The sequence below is a fragment of the Phodopus roborovskii genome, unplaced genomic scaffold (assembly GCF_943737965.1).
Source record: "Phodopus roborovskii unplaced genomic scaffold, PHOROB, whole genome shotgun sequence".
Classification (NCBI taxonomy): domain Eukaryota; kingdom Metazoa; phylum Chordata; class Mammalia; order Rodentia; family Cricetidae; genus Phodopus; species Phodopus roborovskii.
In genome coordinates this window covers 4,313,923-4,337,254 of record NW_026126549.1, presented here as the reverse complement: position 1 = coordinate 4,337,254, position 23,332 = coordinate 4,313,923, and the positions used below count along the sequence as shown (strand labels likewise).

Here is a 23,332-nt window from a genome sequence, read left to right as displayed (position 1 = left end):
GGTGGGACCCTGAACTACTATGTTTCTGGTTCAGTTAGGTCTTTGGGTGACCCAGGTCAGAGGTCTTCTCTAAGATACAGTGTTTGTAAGATTAGGAGTTGCATCTATTGTTTTCAAAGTCACTTCAGCTTCCACGGTGTTGACCAAGATTTGGGATGATTGCAGCTGCCTTCAGGCAGGGAACTGCAGCATGGAATCTGTAAGGCTAGGAAGTTAGACTCAGGGGTTGCTGGGAAGATGGTTAGAACCTCCATTACAGGAAGGGCCTCAGTGATTGAGGGAGACACAGCTGGGGGCCCAAGTGCCTGAGGGCTGAGTAGGGTACTCAGTACAGTGTTGCTATGGAGACCTTTCTTTCCTTTTTTTTCTTTCTTTTTTTTTTTTTTTTTTTTTTTTTTTTTTTGAGGGATAGCTCATTGAACTTTGGGAGCTAGAAAGTGCCTTGCACTTGCCAGATCCTGAGCAAAAGTCAGATGAAATGAATGAAGGAAGGAACGAGTGAGTGAATCTAGACTTTGTCTTAGGTCAGGCCTCCAGGCACATAAAAGGAACAGCTGACTCTCCATGTTTTGTTCAGCCTGGCAGTTTGGAGTGGGTTTCCAGTGCATTTTGTGTGGGTCGCTTTTCCACTGTGATGAAATACCCGAGGTAAGAACTTGCAAGGGGGAAACATCTGTATGGGTTCACCGTTATGAAGTCTCCGGTCCATAATTACCTGTTCTAGTTTGATTTTTGTTGCAATAAAACATTGGCTAAAGGCAGCTTGGGGAGGAAAGGGTTTATCGCAGCTTACAGGCTGTATTTCATCATTGCATGAAGTCCCGGCAGGAACACAATGCTGAAACTGAAGCAGAGACCGTGGAGGAATGGTGCTTACTGTCCTGCTTTGCCTGGCTCACTCAGCTAACTTTCTCCCAGCCTCCTGTAACAGCTCAGGAAACTCTGAACACTTCACCTTCTTTCTCCAGCTCCAAACTCCAAAATCCTTCCATGGTTCTCCCCCAAAACAACATGGTCAGCTCCGCCACAGCAGTATTCCACTGTTCTGTCCCACATGTCGGTTTCAGGTACAGGTGATAGCTTTAGAGAGTGAGACCCACATTAATAAATGATGGTGAAGTTGGCAAAATTTCAACGGGTGATGCAAACTTCACACAAGGAACATACAGGGTGGTGCGGAGGCTTGCAGTAGGCCCATATGGAGGTCTTTGGGTAGGCATTCTCAGAAAAGTGACATCTATAAAAGGTTTGCTGAAACTTGGAGAGTTTTCTAGGCAAGCCATCCCTTCCTCTCTTCCTCCCTCCCTCCCTCTTCCCCCTTCCTTTCTCTCACTGTGTGTCTCTGTATGCACATGCATGTATGTATTTGTGTATGTATGTATGTATGCATGTATGTGTGTGTATACATGTGAGCATTTACTCTGAATAAGTAATGTAAGTATCCTCTCTACTCCTCTAAGCAACCTAAGAAGTCATCATGACTGACTCATTCACACTGTGGGGAAGCTGAGGTTTTGAGAAGTCTAAGTAACTGTTCCAGTACCCCCAGTCAGCAGGTGGGAGAGCCAGGATCCCAGCCCACCTGGATGTGAAGCCCATGTCTCACCAGCAACCCGTGCTTCCAGCCCTGACACAGTGGCCTCTCAGGAGATGATGTGAGGAGGACAATGCTCAAGGCTCAGCTTTTGCTTCTCAGGGTCTGCTCTTCTGGGTGGACCCTTGTGTCTAATAGGAAGCTTAGCTTAGATGTGCGGCAGTGAGACGGCAGCTGTTAGCCATTTCTGTGCAACAAATCACGCCAGACCGTGGTGGCCTTGCCTAGTGACAGACTTTTCATTCTGGTGATTCTGTGGGTAGACTGAGCTCATGTGGTTGGATTTAGTGTGTCATGTGGTATGGCTGAGGTCACTTAGATAAGTACATTCAACCAGCGTCTGATGCACTTGTTATAGGATAGTAGCTAAGTGTTTGGCACCTTTAAGAACTATGGAGGGACCCAGGTGTGGTGACTTGTGCCTGTAACCCAAGCAGTGGTGAGTCTGAAGCAGGATGCTCATCACATACTTGTGACCACTGGGCTACCTAGCAGGACCCTGTCCCAGAAAATCTCAAACCAAACAATATCAACAAAAAGGAATTCCTGTAGGCAGCCACAGCTGTGTGACTTAAGAGTGAAAGAAACTTCCTGTCGTGTCCAGAAGGCACTGTTGCTTCTGGTCTTCCTGACCTCTGGGTCTTACAGTCTTTCTACTTAATTTCTACTTAATAGTCTCTCTGAGCCTTGGTGTGTGTGTGCGTGTGTGTGTGTGTGTGTGTGTGTGTGTGTGTGTCCCTTATGCTCTGTATTTTGACTAGTTGTGAGTTTCTGTGTTTACCATTATCTACTTCTGGAAAACACTTTCCTGATGCAGTCAGACAGATGTTAGACACTCAGCATTCAAGCATGGAGTGGAAAGGGGTTTCAGGAGTCTCCCTAACTGACTGACTGTGGACAGTCTCAGGGAGAGTTAGTTTTCCTCCTCAAGGGTGTAGTTTCTGGAAGTCTACCAGACTCCAGTGGATGGTCCCACAAGTAGAGCTATATGGATGGCATAATTTAGAGTCTATGGGTTATTTAATAATAATAATAATTATAATAATAATAAGAAGACATGAAGTTGGGGAGTAGGAAGATGGTAGTAGGTTTGGGAGAAGTTAAAGGGCGGAGTTGGAGGTGGAAATGATCAAAGTACACTTGGTCTCAAAGAATTACAAAAAGGGGGTTCCTTCCTCAGGGGTGAGTATGGTCCACTGACTCACTTGATCTGGAGCCCTTATGCAATGAGCAGCATGCTCAGCTGTATACATAGTCTTCCTTTCTCATGATGATGCCACTGCTGTATAGGCTGATTGTAAGGATCAAAAATGTAACAGCTTGACAGGCATGTTCTTTTTATAAAGCCTTGGGTAGAAAGAGTTATATTTTGGACAAAATATGCTTTTACTTTTTTTTAGTCGTTTAGCAGTAGGCAGAAGGGACAGTCACGTGAGATGCTCTAGGGACATTTAATCTGATTTTGCACAATGGTGGTGAAGCTGCTCTAGAACTGAGGGCATAGTGTTTTAAATAGAGTCTACTGATCTGTGGCTTTCGGTATGTTCAGATTCGCCTTCCAAGTTCTAATTCACTACTATTTTTAAAACCTGAAGATGATCTGATCTCCTTACACCTGTCTATTGGCTGGTGCAGACAAACATTAGCTGCATGCTTTCAAAGATGAGTGATACCTAGAAAACAAAGGATACAGGGCTCTGTTGGTGGAGTGCAGTGTTCTCAGCACTCTTGGAAGAGTGCTCTGAGACTCAGCATGGCTCCTTCATCAGATGCTAGGCTGTGCTTTCTGTGACTACTGCAGCATCAGTGGCTTCACTGTGTCATTGGGTTCGCTGGTTCCCCTCTTTGTACAGTATTTTTCCCCCCTGAGACAGGGTTTCTCTGTGTATCCCTGGCTGTCCTGGAACTTGCTCTGTAGACCAGGCTGGCCTTTAAATAGAGATCCACCTTTCTCTGCCTCATAGGTGCAGGATTAAAGGCATGTACCACCACTGCCACACCGTGTAGTTCTTACCTTTCCAGCACTCTTCATTTAGAGTGTTTTCCTTCTGTTTGACTACAAAGTTGTGTAGACAAGTGTGGTGGTGCATAGAAGATACTTCTTTGTGGAGGCTCACAAAGGCCTCTTCATAATGGGAATGCCTCTCAGAAAATTCCTTAGGTGTCTGCCTGGAATTTAGAGTCATTACTACAGATGCAGATGGTCCTACAGAGCTTGAGGTCTCTCACTGTAGACTTGTTCAGGTTGACATTGCTCCTTGAGAATGTGGGCGAGCTCCATGGAGATTTGTGTCAGCCATTTCTGTTGTATCCCAAGCACCCAGAGAGGTTCTAGAATTGGGGACATTGAACAAACCCTTGTTCCATGAAGAAAGCTCACCCTCCTATGGTTCAGAGTGTACAGTTTTACACTAACATCGGTACTTGGGAAGCTGAGGCAGGAGGATTGCTTGGGCTCAGAAAGTTGAGGTCAGCTCAGGCAACACAGTGAAACACCATCTGCTGATTTCACAAAATAAAATAAACCAAAACTGCAACATGCTGATCAAAGTCAACACAGGGTCCAGAAACAATACTGGAATACTGTGAGAAAATAGAGTAAAATAAATTTTTACTTCCATCCGTGACCTAAGGCTTTATTTATTCCAGCTGCATGCTGTGTGGAATGCATCAGTGTTTACCCTAAAGCTCATAAAGGGGATTTATGAATGGCTATTTCCATTTAGAGTGGAAAGTTGATTGGGTAATTAATAATGTTAACTTCTGATCCCATCTTCACCCCCTTTCAGACTTGACACTTACATGTGTGGAACATCTGTCCCCGAGGAGCGCCATAGTATTTCGGAGGATCTGCATTCCCCAAACCAGTGGTTTGGTTAGATGTTAGGTCTCAGTGTTAAGCAGGGCCTAGAGGTGATTTTTATGTCCTGTGCTGGGTGGCGCTTTTCATCTTCCATTCCTAGCCTCTCCTGCAAGCTGAGGTGTGGCATAAAGGAGAAGGTGGGGGCCAGGAGTGTGGCTCTCAAGTCAGGCTGTAGTGTCAACAGTTGTGGGGTGTGGACAGGTCAATTCATGTTTCTGTGCCTTAGGTTCCTTATCTACAGATAATAGCCATCTTCTAAGGTTGCTGGGGAAGAGTTAATCAATTCATGCACTTCCATGCAAGCACCCAATTTAATGCTAGGGCATGGCAAGTACTTTCAAAGCACTTGCTAAATTCTGGGGGTCTTTATGTTTGTTCAGGAATGTGAAACTGAAAAGCTGTGGGAAGCAGTCTGCAGAAATCTTTTCCAGCTTAGAACAATAAGGGAGAAGGTGAGCATGAGTAATGGGGCACATCTGCATGATAAATTATTTTTTAAGTGCAATTTAAATTTTAAAGCATGCTTAGTAGCTCATCCAGTGGACGCTGTGGCTTAGTGTGTGAAAGATTTTTTTTCTTTATCAAGGTGCTAATAGTTACATATTCATTATATGCCTATTAATTGTTATTCATGGTAAGTCTGTGCACCCTTTGACAATAAATAAAACATGACCTTGTCCTGAAGGTGCTTCCTGTCATGGGGAACAGAGAGGAACCTATTTATTATCATGCCAAGCTTTCTTAGGGGTATATACAGACATATAATGTGGGGCAAAGTGCATTTGTTAAATTGCGTCTTCCTTTGTAGCCCAGGTTGGCCTTGGGCACTTGGCGCTTTTCCCCAGGCTCCCTAGTACTGCAATTCACAGGCATGACTTACCACACTAGGCAGATCAATGAAGTGTTGATTAACTCATGACTCATTTGATTCTGGTAATAAGTCAACTTCGCTTCTCTTCCCAAGTGAACTACTTTATGGAGACCATGAAAAGGTTGGACAATATATGGTGATGTCTCTGTATAGCTTAACACACAGTAAGGCCCTTTGTACATGTTTGGAAGCAGCTGGGTAGCAGATCCCTTTGTAGTGGATTGAGCAGATATGTGTATGTCAATGGGCCAGGCATACTACAGGTCCTTATCTTTATACTTTCTCAGACAACCGTATTCACCAGCATGTCTACAGTGATTCCTATGAAGACATTGACCATGAGGAAGGCAGGTATTGACTTTCTGAACTTTTCAGATGGCTGATATTTTAATAACTTCCTGCTTGCTCTTAAGAGAATACTTTCTGAATGAACTTTCACTTAGCAAACAAAAGTAGAGGCTGTAGCTTCATAAAGCTCCACCCACAGGTGCACTAAATATTATCCCTATAATAGATAGATTCAATTTCTTGGTCTCTCACTTTAATAATTATGTGTTTGCTTTAATGTGCTCTCAAGACTTGGCATTATGTGGTTTTTGGGCCTCTCTTTTAAACAACTTTTTATTAGCATATATGAGTTATATGCAATGATGGGTTGCATTATGATGTTTTGTACATACATAATTTATTTTTATCATATTTAAACTCATTATCCTCTGTTGTCTCCCTCCCATACCAGCTGCTACCCTTTTTCTTCCCAACTAGTTCCCTCTCTTTCATGATGTGTGTGTGTGTGTGTGTGTGTGTGTGTGTGTGTGTGCGTGTGAGAGAGAGAGATGGGGGATTAATGAGTTTCATTTGGGTGCTTACAGGAACATGGATAGGACCTTTCTTCAGGAGCATAGAGGAGCACAGGTATCTCAATACTGAAGAAAGTATACCTCCCTCCCCCCCCCCCCAACAACCATCAACTGTCTATAGATCTTCAGAGAGGGAAGGGTAAACTTCACCCCACTAGCAACAGTTAACTGTTTAGAATTCCCCAGGGAAAGGTGAGCCATTGTAAGTGCCCCCCCCCTTCATGGAACGTTGTTGATTGGTCCAGTCTTGTGCAGCTGCGCCACACTTTGGAGACCTTGTCCTCCAACATTCCACTCCTTTCTCCTGCTCTTCCTTTCTTCAAATCTCCTCTTAGACAGTGTTCCTTGAGCCTTGTAGGGTGTGATATAGGTGTTCTATTAAGGCTGAGTGTTCAACAGTCACTTACTCTTAGCACTTTGACCAGTAGTTATCTCTCCTCAGTAACCACTACTTCCTGCAAAAAGAAGGGTCTCTGCCCAGAGGTGACAGCAACATTTATCTATGGGAATAAACACAATTATTTAGAAGCTAATTTGATGGACACAGCATATCCATTTAGCAAAACAATGGAAGAAGCTTTCCCACTAGACCCATGACCTCTCCAGCCACAGGGCTGTGACCAGTCTTACAGTACTGAGCACTGGTTCTCTCCTGTGAAGCAGGCAATTAGAAAGTGGTTGGCTACCCCATAATGGACTAGCTACTGTTGCACTAGTGGCATATCTTGTCTGGCAATTCAGGAAGATAGCCCACAGGGTCCAAAGCTGAGTAAGACAACTGAGGACAGTTTCCCCACACCTGTCTGCTTAGCACTGCTGACTGTGAGGGCAAGCCAGCAGGGAGAGAGCATTCAGCTTACCTCTAGCTTAATTTCTCAATGTCTTTAGACCAGAGTATGTGTTGTCTTCATCAAGAGGATCTTACCATCTAATTCTAGTGGGTAGCCAACAGCAGTGGCAATCAGCTGTATTCTTTTGGAGACCCCCGAGGGATATTGTAGGGAGGTAGCTCATCCCTGGAAATGGGACTTTCATTTAAAAACCCATTCAAGAAAACTTCATTCAAATGATTTCTGGTCTCTTTTAATATTAAAAGGAAAATGAAAAGGGGTGGGTAGTAACCTTAAAAGTATGCATTTTACCTTTGTTAGTGTTGCAGGAGACTTATATCTTATATAAGTGGAAGGAGTTAGTTAGCTCACTTATTCTATGAAGAAAATAAAATCATAAATAAGATTAAAACATGAAGCTCAATGTACCTTGAGAAATCTTCAGACTCACAGATAAAATGCAGCACACCTAATGTGTGTACACAGCCATAAACCAGGCTCAACAAAGACAGTTTTTTTTTTTTTTTTTTTTTTTTTTTGTTGCAGAAACTGGGTCAGCAGACCCTATTGCTCCCAGGAGTGTCTGGTATGGAGTGGGGATGGGCAGACCCATCTCTATTCATGCGCAGGATTTACACATGAGACTTTTTAACAAGAAGAGTTCATAGTACTCATTAGTAGGTTTCCTTATTTGGAAGAGAAGTAAAAGATCGTGTGGAGCAGCTGCTGTGTAACACACTCAGGGTGGGCACAACATAGATCTGGATATGGCTCGGTCAGTTCCATAGTCATGTGGTATTTGAACAGATGCCCAGAAAGCATGAGTACCTACCTGAGGTCTTCCCAGGCTGGTGGGAAGGGCTCCTAATGAGCTCCGAGCAGCCCCTCTTCTCTTAATCCCTTAGGATCAGGGTTTTCATATATCTCATGTGTAAGGATTAAACATGAATATGTAGGTTACCACAAGATGGCATTCTATTATTTCAAGTAATGCCAGGTAGAGAGAGCCTTGGTTCAATTCATTTTTAATTTCTGAAAAGCGTTAAAATGTGTGCCATCCATGTCACAGTATTTAACTGTTTCACACAAACCTCTAATTTCCTTTGCTATTCTTTGTGGAAACTTGAGTTTTATGTCTGTTAACTCATGGAGGAAAACAACCTAGATTTTGCAAATGACATTTGTTAGAGTGAATAGTTCATGTTCTCATGTTTAGCTATTAAAAGTTTCATTTTCCTATAGCTGTTTGCAAGGATTGTAAAATGAGCAACCTTAAGTGTTTTCTACTATGTCTTCCATGCTTTTCCATCTATCATCCTCTCATATTTTCTCTTAGGCAGATCTGATGTATTGTTTACTGCTTTTTTTTGTTTCTTCAAGTCATATATTAATTTTATAAAGGCTACATGGTTTTAATTTCACAGTATTTGCCTGCCTATCTATCTATCTATCTATCTATCTATCTATCTATCTATCTATCTCCCTCCCTCCCTCCCTACCTACCTATCTATCATCTATGTATGCATTTATCAATTTGTGGTAATTTGAAAGAAAATGGCCCCCAAGGCTCATAGGGAGTGGTAATATTAAGAGGTATGGCTTTGTTGGAGTAGGTGTGGCTTTATTGGAGGAGATGTGTCACTGGGGGTGGGCTTTGAGGTTTCAGAGGCTGAAGCCAGGCACCCTCTCTTCCTGCTGCCTGTAGGATCAAGTCCTATTATGATGATAATGGACTAAACCTCTGACCTGTAAGCCAGCTCCAATTAAATGTTTTCCATCTTAAGAGTTGTGTGGTCAAGGTGTCTCTTTATGGCAATAAAACCCAAACTAAGACTCAATCTTATCATCTTCCTACCTGCCTAATCACAAAAAGATGAAGAGGGTCTTTATTATTTAAATGGATATCCTTTTTCTTAGTAGTTAAATATTAAAATTAAGTGGAAGTGTGAAGTAGTACAGTTGAACCTGTAAGAATTTCACTGACAATTTAGCGATGTAATCAGAACTGAGAAAGTTTTATTGCTGTGCCTGTCTGGCGATGCATTCTATTTTCCTTCATAATTTAGTTTCGTTATCTTCCTACAACATACAGCGTGACTATAACATTTACTTGGAATGCATTTATGGATATGTAATGAACAAGCTGGAATGCTGTAAAGGAAACAATTTCATTTTATGTTAGTGTAAAAAGGCTAATTCACACAGCTGTCCTCATGGTCTAGGGAGCTGCATATGTCTTGGATATCTGTCCAGGAAGTATCCTTTGTAGAGGAACAGACTCCTTGGTCCATCTTCTCTTACCAGCATGGATCTCTGGAGGGCTAAGCTTTATGGAGGTAATCATTGTAATAGGACCCATACTGAGAGAGTTTTATAATGCATTTCTAAGGATTCAGAAGACCTGAAGCTCACATTCTTCAGGCAAAGGACCTCTTTCCCCACTGCAGCCCGGACAGTGCACTTGGCTTCTGCTCAGTGTGTTAAGACACTGATCACACGATGAAGCTAGGGGGTTGGGGAGAGGGCAGGGGATGGCCCAAGAGCATTAGTCTCAGTTAGAAGCCACTTTATCCTGTGTCTCTGAGAGATTCATATTCCCTCTCTTGCTCTTCTCGCTCCATACATCTGAGTAATGGGAAGGTTAGAGTAACACAGAGGTGACTTCACAGTGGATGTGGAGGCAGCCAGACAGTATCTGGGATACGTTACATTATCCCAGGTGCAGTAATCATTAAGTATTTTTAACAGGGTATTTAGCTTTTCCAAGCTTTATCTCCCATATAGGAAACAGAGAAAACTCCTATAACTCCATGGTATGCTTTTGAGAATTAACTGACTATGTATGTAAATTGGGTAGGTTAAAAATGGTATCCATTATCAACATTGGTGCATCTAAATTGTCTTTTAGGTCAATTTAGTAAAAGAAATAAATTGTGGAATATCTCCTATGTGCCTGACATCCTAACCTTTTATGATTATTTGCCTGAGGTGCTAACACAGTCACCAGGCCATGGTCCAGGGCAGTAGTAAAGGAGTTCGTTCTGTTTTGGACTGACTTGTTTAATTCCTGAAACAATCTAATCTTCAACCAGTTCCTTTTGGAGATCAGGGATAATAATATTATGAAACTCTTTCACAATGGAATGGCTGGCTGTTAGAATTAGACAGGGTGGTATAATTAAGGCATTTAGCACAGGTCTGGCATTGAGAACATTCTTGGTTTATGTTAGCCTGGTTCATTATTATTATTATTATTATTATTATTATTATTATTATTATTATCATCATCGTCATCGTCATCATCATTATTTATTCTAAAGAAGGCTTTCCTAGGGACAGAGGGATGGCACAATGGCTAAGAGCACTTTTTGCTCTTGTTGGACCTGCGTTCAGTCCTCAGTACAGATATGGTGTCTCATAATCATCTGTGACTCCAGTTCTGGGGGATCTGTCTCACTCTGATCTTCTCTTTGGCATCAAGCACTCACATGGAACACATACATATGCAGGCAAGACCCCGCCCCACCCCCCCCAAATTAAATAAATTGCCCCTGGATTTCATGAAAGCCCACCTCACTTGTTTGAGTTCAAGTGGTAAAACCAAGATCCTTGATTGAAAACTGGGTTTTACTTAGAGGTTTCTTGGAAGATATTTAGTGGTCCTGCAGGTTCCTGTCATTTCTATCAGCTAATTCATGTTGACAAAAGAGAATGCTAACTTTTCTTTATGTGTTTTCATTTAGTATCCCAACCCCATGGATAAGAATGTCATCTCTGTAAAAATTGTGGAAGAAAAGAAGGGTAAGTTCTCTGAATATGGCCTGCTTTAGAGTATACATCCTTTGTGAAGGATGTATTTCTCTCTCTCTCTCTCTCTCTCTCTCTCTCTCTCTCTCTCTCTCTCTCTGTACGTGCATGTCTGTTATATCTTAGGCAGTGACTCTTGTCACTGAGGCTGGACATAATTGTGCAGGTAACATGTTGAAGTACTTAACTTGTGCCAACATCTTACTTTCATGAGCTCATTCAGCTTTTAGAATGATGTTTGAGGTAGGAATTATGAATTCCTATTTAATACAGGAGGAAACTAAAGCACAGAAAGGCTAGCCTGACCAAGCTCACATGACTGTGTCTTTACACATGACATTTTATAGATGGCAAAACATTTGTAGATAGTGCATAGATGAAACCAGGTGTGGTGTGGCTCATGTCTGTAATCCTAGATATTGAATGGTGGAGGCAGGAGGATTGGGACTTCAAGGCTAAGCCTGGATTATTAAAAAAAACAGCAGATAGATGTGTTGTTGCTATAAATTGCTTAAATTGAGGAACCATAACTGTAGTTTGGCAAATTAGACCCATACTGTGTGTTTTTGTAAGCAAGGCTTCTTCATCTGTTATAGCAAGAGCTGAGTATTTGCAAAGGAGACCATATAGCCCACAAATACAAATTATATACCCCATGACCCCTTTCCGAAAATATTGACTGTGTGCCAGCTTGGGGGTCTTTGGTGCTCTTTGTAGTCCTTTCTTCTAGGGAAGCATTGTGACTGTTAATGTTGGGACTTGAGTGGGCAGTGCCTGGAGCTCTGATGACGTGCACTGATCACCCAGAGTGGTGGCCCATTAGTGACATGTGTTTGGAGTTGTTTTACCTTGATCACTTAATTGTTATTTGGCTTAGAAAACTGATTAGAAAAACAGAATGTTTTGAAAATTTTTAATTTCATTTCAATATTATGTTTATGCATATGTCTGTTGGATATGTGTGCCTGGATATAGGTGTCTGAGGAAACCAGATGTGTTGGATCCCTTGGAAGTAGAGTTATAGGCAGTTGTGAGCTGCTTGAGGTGGGTGCTGGGAACCAAACTTATTTACTTTTTACAAAAGCAGTAAGCATTCTGAACCACCAACCCATCTCTCTAGCCCCTGGAAACTTAATCTGTGTTAAGCCTTATCTATAAGAATTCTACGTATTGAAAATTGAAGTTGAGCTAAAAAGCTCTATGGACCTTTAGATAAGGATATGTTTTTCCCTAATTATTTTTTGGCTATGAAATTTTCTTTTTCTAGATGAATCAACAGGACTCATCTATAGAAAGAGGATTGCTATCTGTCAGAATGTGGTTCCTGAAATGTTAAGAAAGGTAAATTCATTTCAGAGTTTAATCACAGTGGGGACAAAATTGAGGAATTTTAATAGTCATAGAAAAAGACAGCATTTTCTGATCTAAAGGAGTGTCAGAATTTCCTACTTCCTCCATCTCATAGTTTTGTAGGGGAACTATTTCTCATGCCCACCCCAGTTTTGGCAGATGCTGCTGGAGTGTGTCATCTCTGTCCTTCCTGGATGTGGGGAGATTTGATGATTATTCTGTGGGTACTTTTGGCATTTTTGAATGAAGTGTTGTCTTTTCTAGTCTGTCCATGGTTAGCAATAGGCGAGAAGGATGAGAAGTGAGAAGATTGTATTAGTCTCATGTTTGGTTGGGACATCCACACTTCTGTTTGTAATGCACTGTCAGAAATAATGGCTGTTTCTGAGAGCAGAATGTTTTTAGTGCCCTACGCAAGCCTGTGTGTTTCTGTAGAGTGAAGTCACCGGTGCTGTAATCTTCATGATAGAAAATTGTTTTTTCTTTTTGAAACCCTTAAGCACTCTGATGATTCTGTGTTGGGCGGAGGTAAGTTGAAAACGTCATTTGCATGGCTTGAACCTTAGATGGATTTTTCTTCTTGAAAGTGGGACTTACTACATAGTGCAGGTGGGCCTGGAACTTAGGGTATAGCCTAGGCTGGCCTCAAACTCAGGATAAACCTCCTGCTTTAACCATCTAATTACTGAGATAACAGGTGTGCATCATCATGCCTAGCTATAAAAGTATTAAAAATAGTTTTTATTTATTCTGAAAATTTCAAAATTTCATATGCATATGTGTGTACATATATATTTACACACACACACACATATGTGTGTCTTGATCTTATCTACCCCCTTTCCCCTCCATCTCCCTTCAGAATCTCCCTCCCAACTTCATGTTCTCCTATTTTTATTCTAGTATTATGGCTTTTACATTGTTGAGTCCAGTTAGTGTTACCCATATCTGCTTGGGTTTGTAGTTATCTACTGGGGCATGGGTACTCTCCAAAGAAAAGTGGCTCTCCCTCCTTTAACAAACATCAACTGCAATAACTCCTCAGCTAAGACCTCCCCCATCCTGTATATGCTGTCTAGGCTGGAATTTTTAACTGGCTTGAACTTACACAGGTAAGCACAGCTGTTATGAATTCCTATGAGACAATACATGTGAGTTAATGACAGCCATGTCATGTCCCTAAGATAGTCTTTTACAGCATTCCTTGTAGTGCCCGCGCTACGATCTGTTCCATGAATCGGGTGAAGGCCTAGAGATTGAAATAAAGAGACAAGGGAGCAGGTCATTTGTTCAATAATGGCAATGTCGGAATGCCGAATGCTGTTTATTGAGGGGATGGAACGGGCTTAAATACTGACTCACAGCACAGTGGAAAATTATAGGAATTTTAGGCTTTGCTCCTCCCTATGAGGAGGTGTGTATTGTCACGAGGTGTGTGTTATCAAAACTCGAAGAGTACCAACAACAGCTTTGGGGCAAGGAGTTCCAGCCAACAGCTTCAGGCTTGGCTCAAGGTGTCTCAGGTGTCCATGCAGGGGCCTACAATTCCTCCTTTCCAGTCTTTCTTTCTTCTCTTTCACCATGTTCTCTGAACCTTGAGGTGTTCAGTTTAGCTCTCTCTTCTATGGCTGAATGCTCACTGCTATTTATTCTCAGTATTATAAACAGTTACGAAGCTCTTCATCCACAATGTAGGATTTTTGATGGTGGACTTCTAATATGTAAGAGGAGAGCATCTTGACAGGCACTTAAAAATGCCTCAGAGGAGATTCCCTGTGTGATACAGAATGAATCTGGGTACTGAGGATTAGCTTGCAAATTAAATTGCTGTGCTTATACTAGGAAAAATGGCAGCTTCCTTCCATTCCTCATCGTAGGTTAAAACACTGTTATTCCCTTGGTGGAAAAAAAGCTAGAACCACAAAGAAAATGAACTTCTTTTGACTTGCAAATAGGAAGCTGTGTGGTACTTCAACATCAAATTATCACTGGCTTTTCCAGAGTTCATAGCTGCCTTTGCCCTATATACCCATTTTGAATCTATTATTTAAAAAGGCATTCAAGTTCGTCTTGTATCTCAATTCTTAAATAATTTAAAACTCTAACTTGTACAGTTCTGCCTTTGTAGCTTTCCTTGTCCTCTCCACCTGGGAAAGCATCGATTTCTAGGGACTGAACAGAGATTACAACGAGGAAAATATTTCTCTTGATACTTCCCTGCATGGGAGCATGTAGGTGGGCCTGATAAGAATCCATCAACACAAGAAGGCCTGCCTCAGAGGAGACATGAAGCAGCTGATAACTTTTTTAGTGGCCTACATCAATCCCAGGCCGTTTTCAAGTTCTGGGCAGCAACTAGAGAGGCCACAGTGTGTATGATTATCAGAGACTGAGGGATGTTCCTGAAGTGCCATCTGTATATCGGGACCACTTGTCCTCTTTGTTATCCAAGACTGAGATCAACTCTAGGCAGTCTTAATGTAGCTTGCTTTTTCTAAGTTGAGAATACTGTCCTTTCTCTGTTGGACAGGTGAGTATTTTAAAGGTACCTGATATCCAACTAGAAGAGGAATCGTGGCTCAGTCTTCAGAAAAGGAACATGGCTATACGGAGTCACTGCCTCACGTGGACACAGTATGCATCCATGAGGGAAGAGTCTGTCTTCCGGGAAAGTGTGGAAAATCCAAATTGGTAAGGTCACCTCTGTGTGTGTGTGTGTGTGTGTGTGTGTGTGTGTTTGTGTGTGTGTTGGGTATGGGGATCCATACACAGCACACGATTTCATACTTATGGTCTCTGTTTATTACACACGTATTTTATGTTATTTTTAGTCATGTACGTGAATATATTTCTTTTTGGAGAAAATATGACAGAACTCAATTCTTGTCCAAGTACCCTCCAAATTCTGGTATTTGCTTACTATCTCAAAAGACAATGAATGTTACTAATTTGGTGAATATTCTTTTGGACCTTTAAAGGCAATCTAGGTATTCAACAGAGTTTAAGTAAGGAAAATATTTGGCTGATGTTATCATTCATGTGACCCTGTCAGTGGGCCTGCCTAGCCCCTATCAAGTCAAGCAGCCTTAAGAGGATGCTTCCTCAAATATTAGCGTGACTGGTTTGTATATCTTTTTTACACACATGATTTAGGCAGAGTTTCTCTGTGGCTTTGGAGGCTGTCCTGGAACTAGCTCTTGTAGACCAGGCTGGTCTCAAACTCACAGAGTTCTGCCTGCCTCTGTCTCTGAGTGCTGGGATTAAATGCATGCACGGCATGTTATCTAAGTTTGTTTGCTAGACTGCTTCTTAGTTTTACCTATCTGATACTTGTAGAGCTAGGTTATTCCCCTGCATGCGATTTAACATTTTATTTAGTTACTGCTACTACAGTAGATACTCTGATGTCTAATTTCTCTTTGCTGTAAAGGAGAATATAACCTCCATGAGTTGTATGTCCTCTGAATATGACTCTTATGTGATATGTTTCACTCAGTGAAAATTTTAAGTGTTATATTTGTTTCAAGACTAAGTATAAACAATCAAATTTACCTTTCCTAGCATACAGTTCTGAGGAGTGACAGAACTGTACATATGATAAATATGTGTCTCTACTGCCACAGCCACTGCTTAACCCTGCAGGCATACTGAATCCTCCTGAAATGTGTGACTTTAAGTAAGTGAATTCTATGGTGTGTAGGGGGTCACAGATAAGCGATGGGGAAACCACGAGTGCTACTCATGCAGGATTTTCTCCTCAATGAAGTAAATGAATACCTGTTTCCATCCAGAAGGCTGGGAGTGGAACTTGTTAAAACCTGGTGACCTTGGTGACCTACCTGTAGGGCCAGACCTCACCCAAATCCCCCAGAATGTTTATCTCAGACTTTCCCTCCCTAGACCTTTATCTTTATCTTTGCTTCTCAGCCAATAAAACTCATCCTCAGGGGAGATGTCACACATAGTTTATAGCCTGCTAACCTCTACGCTATCTTGGTCAGATACTATATCAGGTCTTAGGCCCTTAAGCAAGAGAACCTATCTTCATGGTAGAGGTCATGCATATTTTGCAAAAGAGTTTCTATGTCATTACACCTTAAGATTTATTGTCCACATAGGATTGGGATAATTGTTACCAGGAAACTTTTTTCCAAAACTGTACTTGACTTAATATGTCTAAAATAAAGGGCCTCGTGTCAGGCTCCAGAAAGTTGAATTAGTGTCAGGCTGAACCAAGTTTCCCTCCCTCTTTACCTTGCTCATGTTTTCCTGTGTCCAAGACGCCTACAAGGATTCCCATAGCAGTTGCATGTCTCACATGCTAATTTTTAAATCACTGTGGGCTGGTTTTCAGTACATGTACATTTTGAGTTCTAGGAAATCTTAGTTTCAGATGCTTTAATCACATACCAGTCTTTGTGGTTCAAGCAACACCTGTGACTTTCTCATGGCTCTGGAGGCTGGGCAGTCTAGTCTGTGGGCATCGGCAGATCCCGTGCCTGTGAGGGACCTGCATCTAGCTTTGCAGATATCTGTCTTCTATTAAACCATATGATGGAGAACATGTGATCTGTTCTCCTCCCCCGTGGAACAAATTCCATGGCTGAGTTTCTCATTGAGTTGCTACTTCCCAAAGACCCAGGGTCATAACTCCTTCCCATTGTGGGTTAAGGTTCCAACACACAGGCTGGAGGCATCTGGATGGTACCTAGCTTGTCTCCAATGCGGTTTTCCATCTGTAGCACCAAAAGTACAATGCATTGCAATTCAACAAAATAAAAATGGCAACATAAAACTTTTGTAACACAGATTCTGGCGCCTTGTCGCCAGTGTGTTAATACACAAGTTTACATTCTGTAACAGCACTCGGCAGAGTTCATTTCCCTAATTAACACATATTTTAATTTTTGGTTATAATGGGCGAGAAGCAATCACTTCCTTGAAAACAGATTAAAAAAAAAAGATTTACATATCTTTACGTGTATGGCGTTTTGCCTGTATGAATATATGTGCATATATGTGTGCCTTGTGCCTGCAGAGGCCAGAAGAAGGCATTGGATTCCCTGGAAGTGGAGTTCAGGTGTGTGTGAGCTCCAGTGTGGGTCATGGGAACCAAACCCAGCTCCTCTGCAGGAGCAGCAAGTATTCTTAGCTGCCGAGCCCTCCCACCACTCTTCTTGTTTCTTTGAGACAAGTGTCTCACTCTTTACTTCTGGCTTCCCTCCATTCTCCTGCCCCAGCTTCTATGGTGTCTGTCATCTTTTTTGGCACCCAAAGATAGACTTTAAGACAAAAGTAAAGCATCACAAGCACTGAATATTAATGGTAACCATTACAGTGAATAATGTGATTTCAGAAGGTAGTTTACTGTGTTTTATTATTACTGTTCTGTGTGGGTTGAACATTTTTATTGTTTAGCTACAGTTTTAATGAAAATAATAAAACCTTCAGATAACTAATGGTCCCAATGTAAAAGCCATTCTTAGGGCCCAGCCTTTCTCCACATCATTCCCTCTTGCACAGCCCTGGCCAACACATCAGTGACTAGGATGTCCTGGATGAGTAAGGAAGCATGTCTCGTTCACATCAGAGGGAGACTCACAGAGCACAGTTTTTATTTTGCTGATGCCCAGAGCTGGGACTAAAAGCTGGGGCCAGAGAACAGAGCTCTGTTGTTGGTCTGCAGATGTAGTAAAAGGATGGCCTTGTTTGATTGCACACAAAGCGAGTCTTTCTTTTCATCCTCTGTGTTTTAGTACTAGTTTTTGTTAGTGTTGTTTAGTAATAATACATCTGGGCTATTGGATAACCTTAAAAGCTGTCTCTGTCAGTTAAATAATGATTTTCCTGGATAATCCAGGAAACTTTTCACTTTTTTTTTTTTAATCATATGAAAGAATAATTCTGATTGTGGGGAAAAGGTATATAACTCTGACTTTGGTAACTAATATTAATCAATTCTGGGAAACAAATCACATTAACTAGATATTGTGCTTATTTAATACTGTTCATGTATTATTTACATACCTCTATTCTTGGTCCATTTTTACTTGAACTTCTGAACTTTTAGCTATTATAGTGTAATAATGAAACGATCTCTGCAAATTATGTGTTTATCACATATTTAATTACTTTTTTTGGGTTATCAAGGCTAGTCTTGAATTCATTATGCAGTCAAGCATGACCCTGAACTTCTAATTCTTTTGCCTCTGCCTTCCAAGTACTAGGATTACAGGCTTATGCTACTATACCTGGTGTATGTGGTTCTGGGGATGGAACCCAGGACTTGGTGTATGCTAGGCCAACACTCTACCACTGAACTAAACCCCTAGCCTGATGTCTCTATGCTCTAAGAAGTTTTTGTGACTCAATTCTAATTTGTAGTATGGCTATGTGTATATATGGAAAAAGAGAGGATGAATAAATATGAATGTGTGTTATTGAGGACTTGACCAAGCCAGGCAGATGCTCTACCACTGGGCTATATATAGTCTCAGTATGCATAGTTCAAAATATGGAAATAGAAGTAATGTTTATTACTATTTACCAATCTTGTAAGACTCGGCTCTATGTTTATGTTTTTTGTTATCTCAGTACACCTTCCCCAGAAATGCTTACCTCCCCGTTTAAGAGTCCTGGGCTAAGAACCTGCTGTTTTACTTTCAGAGCTAGATTTAAGTCCAGGAAAGATGTGTATTCAGGGCTTTGTGTATTTGGTCTGGACAGTCCCCCACATGGTTGTCGTCTTTGTTGTTTGTAGGTCCAGAATGCTGTGGGTCAGTGTGTTTTGGCCAATGTCAGATTCTCTGGACTCAGAGACCCTGGGCTGGTGTTCTCCTTGCCCTTAGGACCCCTCTGGACAAGCCAGAAAATAGAAAAGTGAACAGAACAATACCAGAGCAAAAGTAAAATTATCTCCTGTGTGAATGAGCTTTTACTTGCAAAATGGAAAGTGGTGGTGTCCTGTTTTAAAGTTTTTAGAAGAAGAAAAGATGGATAATTTCTGCTTTTTGAAAATCTCCATTCTGAGAAAGGCTTATTAATCTCTTCGTTTTGTGTTTGAACGGTTCCGTCTTTAAGTTTGGTAATATATTTGATTTGATTTAATCCAATATGTCCAAAATATTATCATATATATAAAATTGCTAAAGGATATTTTACAGAACTTTTTAAGAAGCCACTAACATCTATTATTTAGGTATGCCATTACTGTGTTGAGGGCCTAGCACCCATGTGTGGCTGGTGTCTGCTACTTGCATGCTACATTTTGACTAAGAAGATAGAGTAAGTGTGCCATCTCTTGCCCTTGCCTTTGGGACCTCACAACCAGAGCAGCTTGGCAATGATGCTTTTGCATTCTAACCACTGATGCATGTGTCCTCTAAATACATTTATTAGTTTTGAGTTCTTATTTTGTAACTAAAAAAAAAAAAAAATTTTTTTTTTTTTTTTTTTTTTTTTGTTTTTTCTCCCAAGACATGGTTTCTCTGTGTAACAGTTCTGGCTATCCAGGCTGGCCTTGGACTCACAGATATCCTCCTGCCTCTGCCCCCCAAGTGCCAGGATTAAAGGTATGAGCCACCACTGCCCAGCAACTAAAATTTTTTGATGTTTCCATTTTGTGTGTATGTGTTCTTGAGTACATGTGTTCATGTGCCATTCATATATGTAGAGGTCAGAGGACAACTTGTGGGAATTAGTTCTCACCTTCCACTCTATGGGTCCTGGGATTGAATTTAGATTGCCAGGTCTGGCAGAGTTATTTTACCTGCTGAGGCATCTCTCTGTCTCTTAAAAAAATTAATACATTTACAATTTCATGCATATATAATAATGGATTTTGTTCATCTTCACCCATTCTTGCCATCTCCTTCTTTCTTGCTGAAACGTGTGTGCGTGTATGTGTGCACGTGTGTGTGTGTGTGTGTGTGTGTGTGTGTGTGTGTGTACGTGTGTGCGTGCATGTGTGTGTGTGCTACCAAATTAGATTGGGATTGTTTGCATGAGCATAGGATGGGCAATCAGTGACTGTAACACTGAGGAATGTGTCTTCTTTGTCTGGTAACCATTTTCTGTCAGTGGATCCTCAGGGAGGGGTGGTATCTCATGGACCCATCACCTGTCCATGATAGAATGTGAAGAACCATAGCTTCTGTGAGTTCCTGAGTACACCCACTTAATTTTGAATAATCCTACTTTTCTTTTTTCCTCTATAAGAGACTGTTACTATACTGTGTAGACCATAATAGATGTAGGATTGCTTTGGTTTTAGTAAGTGACACTTTACCCAAGTAATGCAGTTCTAGATCACAATCATCTTCTTGAGGAGTTTTGCCTTCTGCTCCTCACCCTACAACTGTATGAATTTTTGTGGCAAGTTAAACTGTATCTTCAGGTTCTCCTTGGTGGAGCGTTTGCTTTTGAGTGAGGCGATGATTCTTCTACACTCCATGTCCAACACTCCATCTGTGAGATCTGATTTATAAGACCTCACATCTGACTTTAAAATGTTCAGCTGAATATATGCCAAGAGTGTTGAAGTTTCATTTTTTTTTTTTTAAATAAAAATGTCAGTGAAACCACTCCTAGAACAGAGTACAAAAGACATTGAAAGCATGCATGAAAAATCTAGTTTCATAGTTTTGGAGAGACTCCCAGGTGAACATCACTCATTCTAATAAGTAGGTATGTAACCTTTGAAGTTTCCAGTTTAAATTTCTTGGCTAAAAGTGCCAAGTTTCAAGTAATTATCCAACAAATCACAAATAGTATATGATTCATATCTTTCAAGAGATTCTTGTTGGGCAGTTTGTATATCTGTGACTTTCTGTTTCTGGAGTCTTTTTATATTTGTTTCAGCAGCAGCAGATGTAGCAGTTGGGTGACTTTAGTGAGGTTTTAAGGCTGGCACTGCCCTCTTTTGACCAATTTCCAGGCTCATGGTTGCCTAAGTATTAGCATCTTCTGGCTCTATTCACTGTGCTTGGCAATTATTTCTAACACTCAGTCCTGGTGCTGCAGGGCTTGAGGGTGTTGTTACCGAGTAAACCTGAATGAGGACTCCTATACTCAGCTGCAGACACAACTCCCTCTGCTCCTATTGACCTTGATTTCCAGGACACCAGAGGGTGATCTAACCATTAGCAGAGTACATCATGACATGCTGAGCCACAAGATCCCTTATGCTCAAACTCAACATCTGGCTGGAGCCTCATTTGGGCTCAGAATGACTGCCCTCATAAAGGTCCCCATTTGCCTTCAGATGCTGTGTTCACATTGTCAGGGTCTGTTCTGGTTTCCTTACCTGTACTTCATGTCTTGTGGGGTTTTGCCCAGATGTCATGGTTCTCTGTAACCCAGAGTCAAGCACAGTGTGACACACAGAAGATGCTCCTGGCCCTTTGACAAATGAATGATTAATGTTCATGGGATTCAGGTAGTACATCTAGTCAAAACTAGGAGTGGAGGAAGGGAGGGGAAAGAGATGAACTAGACAGAGGGCAAGTAGAACTTGGGAGGATCTGGTGGGGTTGGGTAGAAGGAGTCTTCTGCACTGATATGGGAAGCTGTCATTGATGCTCTTGGACACCTGTGTGCTTTTTGCTCGGGGTCAAGTTGGCCTGAGCTCCCTCACACAGTGATAGGGAGATTTAGTAACATCCTAGGTAGGACTGCTCTGCACTTGGAGGGTATAAACATGGAGGAAGTGGAAGTTATTGTCAATAATGGTGAGTGAATGTTTCTGATGTTGGGTGGCTCTTAAAAGACACTGTGTTTGAAAAGTGGAGTAAGCTGTTTTATTGAAAAGAGAGGTGGTAACTGAGATGGAAACAGTGAGTTTTAGCCAAGAGAGCATTCTGTGGCACTCGCAAGTGAAAGCTTTTGAAATATCTTAGTGGACATCTATTGATTGTTTTAATCCTCCATTGGTGTAGAGTTGTCTTATTCCAAGGTTCAGAGGGGAATTAAAAAGTACAGATGTGGTGCAGTGAGTCTAGCTTCATAGCGGCTCCAGGTGAATCTGCCCAGTAGCTCTGGAAACTTTGATAACCAACTGGTGTCCTGTGGCGCTACCGATAAGCAGATACAGAGCCGGCACCCCTTTGGAACTCTGATCCTCCTTTTGCAAAGTTCTCGTTAATCTCGTAAAGCATGGCAAGTTTGATAAACTTCTTCCCCCAGAAAACAGCAAACATTACCCAGTGAAAACATTCTGCTAAAGAGCATAGGAAACTCTTAGCAGCCCCTTGAATGCGTGTGAGAGGAATGATGGATGAAGTGAGGTTCCAGTGAGTCTGATGCAATAGACAATGTATGACATTGCTGCTGCTTGGGAGCACACATCATGGGGACATTCCTTTCTTTGTGGTAGTTACTCATCTGTAATCAGTTAAATACTTAGAATATTAAAATGATAGTGTTTTATCAGCCAAGCAGTGATGGAGTGCAGATCCCAAGACAGTCAAGAGGAGCGTGGTGACTGAGACGTGCCTCTGCTGTAGGGAGGTTTATCAACCTGGAAGCTTGATCATCATCGAAGCTGGGCTGTGTTTTGTCACTGTGACAGTGTACCAGAGGAAAATGGTAAATGGAGGCACCATTTATTTTGTCGCACCATTTCAGAGATTCCAGTGCATGACCATCTGGTTCTGTTGCTTTCAGTGAAGCTCAGGGTGTGGGCGTCATGGAGGAAGGGCATGGTAGAGAAAAACCTGTTGCCTCACAGCAGCCAGGAAGGAGAAGCAGAGGGGGAGGGAGGAAGGAAGGAGACAGGGGAAAGGGTGGGGGGGGGGCGGGATATCGGTCATCCCTCTTACTCTGTGACTGGAACTGAGATGGCACCACATCATGATACCAGTGGGACATTCCCAACCCTCTCAAAGGCACTTTAATTAAATTTCCATCCATTGCCGGGCATTACTGGCACACGCTTTTAATCCCAGCGCTTGGGAGGCAGAGTCAGGCGGATCTCTGTGAGTTCAAGGCCATCCTGGTCTACAGAGCTAGTTCCAGGACAGGCTCCAAAGCAATACAGAGAAAAACCCTGTCTTGAAAAACCAAAACCAAGCAACCAAACAAAACAACAAACAAACCCCCAAAAGCAGAAAAAAAAAATTTCCATCATGAAGATGATTAGACAAGATTTGCCATACCTAC

General features: G+C 41.7%; 1 protein-coding gene across 1 annotated transcript in view; it reads left to right on the top strand.

Annotated features, from left to right (window-relative positions):
• The window catches only part of Prelid2 (PRELI domain containing 2), a 63,467-nt gene that overhangs the window by 933 nt on the left and 39,202 nt on the right, over positions 1 to 23,332 (top strand). The window contains exons 2-4 of the mRNA XM_051201177.1: positions 10,762 to 10,819; positions 12,093 to 12,166; positions 14,706 to 14,866. Of these exons, the coding sequence (XP_051057134.1) occupies positions 10,762 to 10,819; positions 12,093 to 12,166; positions 14,706 to 14,866 (293 nt within the window). The remainder of the gene's footprint in view (positions 1 to 10,761; positions 10,820 to 12,092; positions 12,167 to 14,705; positions 14,867 to 23,332) is intronic.